Source organism: Eurytemora carolleeae, unplaced genomic scaffold (genome assembly GCF_000591075.1).
Source record: "Eurytemora carolleeae unplaced genomic scaffold, Eaff_2.0 scaffold464, whole genome shotgun sequence".
NCBI lineage: Eukaryota > Metazoa > Arthropoda > Copepoda > Calanoida > Temoridae > Eurytemora > Eurytemora carolleeae.
The window spans coordinates 52,622-61,675 of record NW_019396450.1 but is presented as its reverse complement, the minus strand read 5'-3'; the positions used below and the strand labels follow the sequence as shown (position 1 = coordinate 61,675).

Genomic DNA, 9,054 nt, shown 5'->3' with positions numbered 1-9,054 from the left:
GGGGGGGGGGGGGGTGTATTCTTGCCAGCTGATAATATTTTCATTTTTTTATTCAACTACAAAGCAAGAGATATTACTTATAAGCAATTACAACTTACTATGCAGTCTGGACACTTTTAACAAGGGTAGGTTGTTTTGAGTGGTACAGAACTGTAAACTGTTATGTATCTGGTACAGTACAGTACGTCAACTGTTATGTACACTGTAAAGTACTGTTAACTCTGGTATGTTTCTTGTCATGTACACTGTGAAGTACTGTTAACTTTGGTATGTATCTTGTTATGTACACTGTATTAAACAGTACTGTTGACTTTGATTTGTATATTGTGTACACTTCACAGTACTGTTAACACTGGTATGGTTATTGTTATGTACACTGTATAGTACTCTCAACTCTTATTTATATATTTTCATTGTTAACTTTGACATTTATCTTGTTGTGTACACTATACACTGTACAGTACTTCGAACTTTGATATGTATCTTGTTATGTACACTGTAGTGTACAGTACTGTTAAATATGATATGTATCTTGGTATGTACATCGGACAGTGATATGTTTCTTGTCATGTACACTGTACAGTACTGTTAAGGTTGCGGTGGGAGGAGATGCCGCTGCTGCACTAGAGGAGGCACAGCAGGCCATTCTTCAACTCTTCTCACAGATTAGGTAGATTTTATAAAAATTAACTATTCTTAAGATTAGATAGATTTTAATAGAAATCAATTATTCTCACAGATTGGGTAAATTATTATTATTATTATTACATTGTTAACATTAATTAACATTGTTAACAAGTAATATTAACGTTAAGGTATCAGGTTGCAGGGGAAACCTTCCCCCTACCCCTCTACAAAAATTCAAATCTGATTTTTTACTATTGACAGAAACTTTGAAGCCTCTTTACACCATTATTTTGTAATCATCGAAAAACATTTTTACACCATCTTAACAAGGATATAACATGTAAATTGTTTTATATGTGGTAATGGGGCCCCGGGAGGAAAAAACATTCTGTCAAAAACTAATTTTGATTTCAATCTTTTAATTGTTTGACAGTTTGTGAAAAATTTATTTTTGAAGGGATATAAAGAACAAGGCTGGGGAGAGTGAAACTATGGTAAAAGAAATAACACGGGATATTAAACAATTGGATACAGCTAAACGGAATCTTACAACTGCCATCACAACTCTTAATCATCTTCATATGCTGGTAATATTATAGAGATGGAATTTAAAGAATTTGAGCCGCGGTTTAAATCTTCCAAAACCGGGTTTAAATTAAGCGCCGGCTTAAATCTTGAAACATTTGATACAATTTGAAGTGGAACCTACCACATTTAAGCTGCGGCTTAAATTTAAACCGCCGCTCAAACTCTTTAAATTCGGCCTCAGATCAAAGATTTATGAACCATTTTCTTTCAGCAGGGGTAATTAGTTATCCATTTGATTTTATCTTTCTTTTTCAGTTTTTTTCCCAGATATTTCCTTTTTCCTTTTCAACCCTAAATGATGGTTTGTCTATTAAAATGAAAATAATTCCTGAAATAATTCTTCCTTATTTTTCACTCATTCCCATGTTCTAATAAATAACCAAGCACATTTGATCCCTCCTTGTACTTAAACATAGCTGTAAAAAGCTTAATTAATTACGATCATGTTTGCTAAATATCTTGTTTTATGAAATAAAAGATATTTAAAACAAATCTAAAGTAAACCTTGCTTCATAAATCAAGGTAGCTTCCAACAAGGTAGCACATTGTGTGGTACATTAAAATATGAGGATTGATTTTGTTTAACAATTATTCTTGTAGGTCGGCGGAACTGCTACCCTTGCTACTCTGACTGCAAAGCGGCAGTATGGAGAAGCTGCCCTTCTTCTACAAGGACTTCTTGAGGAAAACATTCTTAAAGGCTACCTAGTACCTAAACAGTTCAAATTGTCCTTACTTCATTTGTGGACATTTTTAAATACAGAGTTCGAACCATTTCTTATTTTCCATTTTATTAAATGCGGATCTGATTAGGGCTAAGAAAACTATATTTTTTAAAGTACTTCTGATTTTTTCGCGTATTTTTATGCAAAACTTGATTTATTTGCTATTGTGCAGGGTATTTTTACGATCAAAGGAATTTTTTGTTGTATTATTCTTATGAATTGTTATATTAAAACCAGGTTTTAAATCACTTCTATTCATATCAGAGGATTCCACAGATAAAGGAGCTTGCAGAACAGGTGAGGATTGAAGGAGAATTAATTTTACTGCAGGGGTGTATATTTTCTGTTTTGAAAAATCATTATTTTCCCCTTTCCCCGAACGTTAGGTTAATTATTTTGCTACAATGGATAAAAGAAATAAAATTTTGGGTTAAAAGTATCGATAAGGATAATTTGCCTTTTTATGATGTCCAATTTTTCCCCCCCTAAAAATATAAAAAATTTAAGAATGGGATGTGAAAATTATTTTGAAAATTGTTTCCCCTTCCTTTTTCTGAAAAGTTTTTTTTGTCACAATGTAATGTTTAGAAACAATTTGAACGGTTTTTTACCTGAATTGTTGCTAATCAATGATTTTGACTTGGCCGGGATGAATTAATACAATTTTTGTTAAAAGTATTTTAAATAAGTAGAGAGGTATAATGGATTTCAATGTTTAGGTGGAGTCCTTAAAGAAGGAGTTGGGAGACCAGATCAGGAAGGATTTTGAGGTTGCCCTTTCCGGAGATCATTCAAAGTTAGTCATTTGAATTGTAGCAAAATCTTATTTTAATTGAGCCTAAAAAGGGAGTGTTTATTTTAAAACCAAGATTAATCTTACTTGATTATTAATTGATTGGTACTATTTTAATTTTGATCGTGCTTTTTTCATTCCCCTGCCATGCAGGCGTGGCAGCACCAGGCGAATCCACCCGAGTAAAAACCTAGGATTCTTTAATATCTAAAAGATTTGTAATTCTTTAATATCTGAAAGATTTGTAATATTTATTTTTCGATGTTTTTTTTGTCTTAAATTTTATGTATTTGATCTAAAATTAGTATTTTTTTTTGCACAGTTTTGTTGGTAAAAGCAAATTATAAAAATTGTTCAGAGGTGTTTAATGCGTTTTATGTCTGCCTGTTGTCCTCGGATCAATTGGAAAACTTTTGAGGAATAGTTTTTTCATCTAAATCTTCTAATTTGCCATTTGTTAAGGAGTGCTGGTGGCAGTAAACAGTTAGCTGAAGCATGTCTGGTTGTCTCTGTGCTAGATCCACGGTTATATTTCAAAGCTTTTATCATTTCATCTCAATTTTTGCTTTAACCAGTCTGCCTTTAACTTTACCCTACATTCTACAATCTACATAGTTGGACCAGGCCCAAACTAAATCAGAATTGCAACATGATTTTTTGACCTTGCTTGAACGGGTTAAGCGTACAGTGTGAGAACATTAGTGTGCACTTTTAATTTGGGTATCTATAAAAACTAAACCTTTTTTATATCTTCATTTTAGTTATTCCTCTCCTAATCAAAGCTCTCTTCAACCCCTGACTGGGTATGAGTACCATGCGGGATATCGAATAAGGATTAAATTAATCTGCAGATCAACAAAAGATCAAGATACAGCCTAAATTCCGTATAGTTTGACTTGGCCCCAACTAATTATTCGGGTATTTACTATAAAGAACCTAATGCAAGGAAAGTTAATTGCGGTCGCGTATACTCTGTGTACATATTGAAACCAGTTCTCTCTGGGCGGAATTTGGAAACAAGAAGATAAATCAGTGTTCGTCTAGTATCCGAGGAAGATAAAAGCATTTAATTTTGATAATTAAAAAAAAAATTAACAATAGTTTCTTATGATCAGAATATTTCATAGATTATTTTTGTGAAAATTGATTCCATGTCAGGCTTTGACATCCGTCTTGTGTTTACCTTCCCGCCCAAAGACAGTACACTACAGTACAAAAAATGCGTACACCTATCTAATAACTTTCCTTGCATTAGTACCTTGCCTAATATATTTGTCTGGTTGAAAGGATAATATAATTGTTGGAGTTATTTGATAACATTTTTCTTTTGAATTAAAATAAAATATAAAAAGAAATATAATTAACCAGGGTTAAACGGTCTCTTATCTCCTGGTTCATCGAGCTTCAAGTAAAGGAGTACACTATTATGTTTCAGGTTAGTAGCTTAATATATGGAAATATTCAAAATGACATAAATTTCTATTCCAACAGGGGTATATATAATCTTGAAAATTCTTTTCCCCCTTTTAAAATACTCATTTATTCTCACAGTCTTTAAGGAATTTTTTGGTTGAATTCAGGAAAATACATGATTTCTACGAGGCCGGGAAAAGCTGATAACTTTAAATGGAACGTATTTAATTATTCAACTCGATTATTCAAAGTCATTTTTCACTTAAAAAGTTTTGACCAATGAAAGAACGAGTTAAACTCATTCCAATCTTTTAAAAGTTTCCGGCTCTAATACTGTAATATTTGAATCAGGACAACGAAGAGCAGGCCTGGTTAGATAAAATAGATCGACGCTTTACTTGGTTTAAGAAAAACTTGATCGAATTTGAGGTAACGGGTTTTTTCATTCAGAAGTACTTGTAAAGTCTGATGTAAGTCTTTTTAATTAACAAACTCTTTTAGTTTTTTTTTGCTCTCCTGTTTCATAGTTTTCATCTTATCACAGTCTAGTTGCATTTTAGTTTGATTATCATCTGTATAAATCTATTAAGGAACGCCATGGTCCTATTTTCCCACCGGACTGGGAGATGTCCGAGCGCATTGCCGCGGAATTTTGTCGTGTCACGCGCACAGATCTTAGTCGGATCCTTCAGAAGAGAATAAAGGAGGTTGACACCAAGCTTCTGCTTCATTCCATTCAGAAAACTACGGCGTTTGAGTCTCTTCTCTCTCGTCGGTTTCTAGGTTAGCCCATTTATGCTTTCTTTCTAATTATTTTATTCGCTGATTTGTTCACTTTCTTCTTTTTAGGTAAAACATTACATCTGAGCAGTAACTACGATCCTGCCAACAATCCATTTGAAGAAACGGGAACCATTGATAGTCAAAACTATCAATCAATCACGAGTCAACCATTCAAGTAAGTATCAAAAAAAAATTTAGAAAATTTTATTTTTGATTTTTGTTTTAGGGGAATTATCAGTCAATGTTTTGAGCAGTACCTTTACATATATATAGATGCACAGGATAGAAACCTTGCAGAGCTAATTGACAGGTGGTTAATGTACTTTAATCTGTACCACTGTACAATGGGACAAGTGAACTACTGTACACTTTACACCGTACAACTTAAACGCAACACATGCATTGCATAATTTTACCTCTTTTATCCACACCTGTTGTTCAAAATTGTAAACTGGTTTTCATGTATTATTAAACTAAACAAACATACAGCCACAAGGTTACTCTCAAAGGATGAGACTTCAAAGACAACTGTACGAAATGTTTAATGTTTATTTCCTANGATGTTCGGGTCGTCTGTACAGTCTCATCCTTTATGGGTAGCCTTGTATATCTTGCTTGGATTGAAAACATCTGAAGAAATGGAACTTTTTAAACTTATGATCTTAAGTCAAAACCAACCAAATGGACTTATGTACACATTTACCACCGTACAACTGTACAATGAACAGTGATAACCAGAAAACTCTGAATGTGAAGACGATTTTCAGACTGAAGTAAAATGGTCCAATAGGCATGGTACGCAGCAATTGTACAGTTTAAGCAGACCCATTTCACTAAATTAGTGATTTAATAAGTGTCTAGTAAAACTATTTGCTTTGTAATATTATCAAATACGCTTAAGTATTGCCATAAAGTCGTCTTCCTATTTCTTGAAGTTTTCTGGTTATCACTGTAAGACAGAATATTTGCAATAAATGAACCTTTTCAGTAATCGAAAATTTAAAAACAACGATTATGAAGAACATATTTTTTAGGACTTATTTTTCATTTTAAGTTTTGATTTCTAGATTTGTTGAAGATTTGAAGAAGCAGCCAACACCTGAGTTTAAACCTGAAACAGGTGAATTTATAAACAAAAATTTTAGAAATAAGTATTTAAGGTTTTTAAGGTTTTTATTTCTAAACCTCAATGTGTTAATGGTAAATGAATTAAAGAGACAGAAAAATGCTTGACAAAAAATGTTTGTCACCCAGGGGGGATGATAGTTCTATACCTGTGTGCTCAGTTAGTTGTCCTGTACAACTGTACTATAAACAAACTGCCATTTTCCTCCCTCTTTCAAGTAAGACTACTTGGTCTGACCCATCCCCCCCAAGATAAGCCCTGAGAATCTGCCATAGAGGTTTCTTACCATGTACGACATATACTATAGGTTAGGCCGGAATCAACTTATAATAAACAAATATGCAGTACGCTCTCGGTATAGTTTATGGCCTGTAAAATTTTTTAAGATCTAGATATTTATTTACGTATCTACAGTTTACAAACTTTTACGAAAAGAATTTTATATATGTTATCGTATACATACAACTTGATAAGGTGAAATCTAGAATTTTACAGATACATTTTATTTTTAAGTTCTTTCATGATTGAATTTCTATTAAAATTATGCTACAAAGCAACAGTTCAGAAAAAAAGAACTTTATTATAAATTAAAGGATATCATACTTTGTGAAGTATGACTGGGGGGAACTACAAACACAGTGTGTGTTATCTCTTGAAAGAAGAATGCAATAATTAAAATAACTTTGCATGTTTTAAAATAAACATGCTGGGGGGCTAGTTTCTATCTTTAATAGCAATGAACATTGATGGCTCTTTGCTAAAATTTGGAAATATATAAAAAATGACAAAAAATGACAGTGTGAAGCTCGGATCATCGTAACTGTAAAATTAGTAAAGGATTAGTGTACATCATCGCTCTATACACTATAACCTCGTTGGTCTCATTTTTAACTATTCCGGGTTAGGTTAGGTTAAGAAAGATAGATAGATAGTTACGTAGATGTTTCCAACTATTCTTTAAAATAATGAATTTAAAGTATGAAAAACCTGAAATAATAGACGTTCTAGCCCAATCCTAAATAATTGCTAGTTTGAAAGGACCATATTAAAGATACGATTCCTATTGAAACCTCTGCTTTATGTAACTGTAAAAGCCAAAAATATTTTTTTTTCTGGTTCCAAAGGTTGAAAATATTTATTTGTTGTTATTTGTTATTAGGAATCTTTGTGTATAGCAAAGTGTAAAGGCTGAAACAATTTTTTTGTAGGAACCAAAATTTTATCTAGTTGTCGAGATATAAAAATATATTGTTCTTATAGAAACCTCTGTTTTACCTAGCTGCAGAGATATAAAAATATATTGTTATTATAGAAACCTCTGTTTTACCTAGATGCAGAGATATAAAAATATATTGTTGTTATAGTAACCTCTGTATTATCTGGCTGCGTAGACATGAAAATATATTATTATTATAGGAACCTCTGTATTATCTAGCTTCGGAGATATGAAAATATATTATTATTATAGGAACCTCTGTATTATCTAGCTTCGGAGATATGAAAATATATTATTATTATAGGAACCTCTGTATTATCTAGCTTCGGAGATATGAAAATATATTATTATTATAGGAACCTCTGTATTATCTAGCTTCGGAGATATGAAAATATATTATTATTATAGGAACCTCTGTATTATCTAGCTTCGGAGATATGAAAATATATTATTATTATAGGAACCTCTGTTTTACCTAGCTGCAGAGATATAAAAATATATTGTNAATCTTGCAGATCCAACGGATCCGGATCCGGATCCTAAGCACTGAGTCCAAGGATGTATTGTTTTTAGATTGGAGTGAGGGCTGTAAACAGTATTTCCTTCCCAGCTGTCAGTCAGCTCAAAGATCTGAAAGATTTCTCCCAGGTAAAAAAGGAAATAGGTTTGTGAACTGGTTTTTCTTAGTTTTAAGAACCAGACAAGGGCATTCACGGGAATTTTTCGGGGGGGGGGCTTAACCATTTATAACTATAAATTTTATTTCCCCCCCCCCATTTATTTTTTTAAATACAAAATGCATTCTTTTTTTCTTGAAACTTTTGAGTTAATTAATACAACTAAATATAAGAAAACAAGAAATTTTTTTTTGTTGGAAATCCTTTAACTCCCACACTTAATTTTGGAAAAGAAGCAAATTTGTTGTGTGCAGGCCACAAGCGGACTTATTCAGAACTTTAGTTCTCTGCTCAAGGAAGGTGAAACAGTCAGGTTTTCAGACCAGGACCAGGTAATATATTTATAATTTATTAACCCTGGATTGTAAATCGATTTAGAGACTGAATTTTATGAATTTTAACTGTATACCGGTGGTTCAAATATGAACCGGCAGTAGAAAGTTAAGCGACATTGCCCAAAAATAAATTCGGTCTCAGAGATCCATATCTTTTGAATGTCTCGTAAAGCTCTGACACCTAAATCACAAACCTCGTAGCCTACAAAAACATATAGCTGTTCTTCGTAATGCATTCACTTCAAATTAAACGTTTTCTCTGTGGATACTGGATATCAAACTTTTAAAGGGACTGATCTCGTAATTGCAAGTGACCCTCAATGTAAAGATGGTAATTTCCGATTCACACCAGTATCCTTGAAACCCTAATCTAATCAATAAAGCGAAAGATATTGTTGTTTTTCTAAGTTTGAATGTGTTTAATTCTGATAATTTTTAAAATGTTTTACTGCAGTAGAAATGCGTAAGTCACTTTTGTGGAGAAACCACAATTGAAAATTACCAGCTTGCAAGATTCTAATCACTGCATATATATAATTCACACTGACTTAAGCAGCCAAAGCTATTAAGGGTTCTGTTGTGAATCGGGCATTACCATCATTGCATGGAGGGTCACATCAAATTACGCATACAGTCTCTTTAACATTCCTGTTTAAGGTTCTGATTTGTACTTTTCTTGTGACAGCTGAATACTGCTTGGATACTACTCAGCAACTTCAGGAGAAACTCAAACAGAAGGTAAAAATTATGAAGTAGACCTTTAAGATTGGA

The 9,054-nt window shown here is 32.7% G+C and overlaps 1 protein-coding gene across 1 annotated transcript in view; it reads left to right on the top strand.

Moving 5' to 3' along the window:
* The window catches only part of LOC111703530 (vacuolar protein sorting-associated protein 53 homolog), a gene marked incomplete at its 5' end in the record, with an annotated part of 17,497 nt that overhangs the window by 590 nt on the left and 7,853 nt on the right, over positions 1–9,054 (top strand). The window contains 16 exon segments of the mRNA XM_023475492.1: positions 594–670; positions 1,085–1,214; positions 1,816–1,899; positions 2,178–2,237; positions 2,660–2,736; positions 3,196–3,258; positions 4,102–4,168; positions 4,498–4,575; positions 4,737–4,929; positions 4,996–5,104; positions 5,156–5,239; positions 5,997–6,049; positions 7,472–7,506; positions 7,845–7,919; positions 8,203–8,280; positions 8,941–9,019. Of these exon segments, the coding sequence (XP_023331260.1) occupies positions 594–670; positions 1,085–1,214; positions 1,816–1,899; positions 2,178–2,237; positions 2,660–2,736; positions 3,196–3,258; positions 4,102–4,168; positions 4,498–4,575; positions 4,737–4,929; positions 4,996–5,104; positions 5,156–5,239; positions 5,997–6,049; positions 7,472–7,506; positions 7,845–7,919; positions 8,203–8,280; positions 8,941–9,019 (1,342 nt within the window).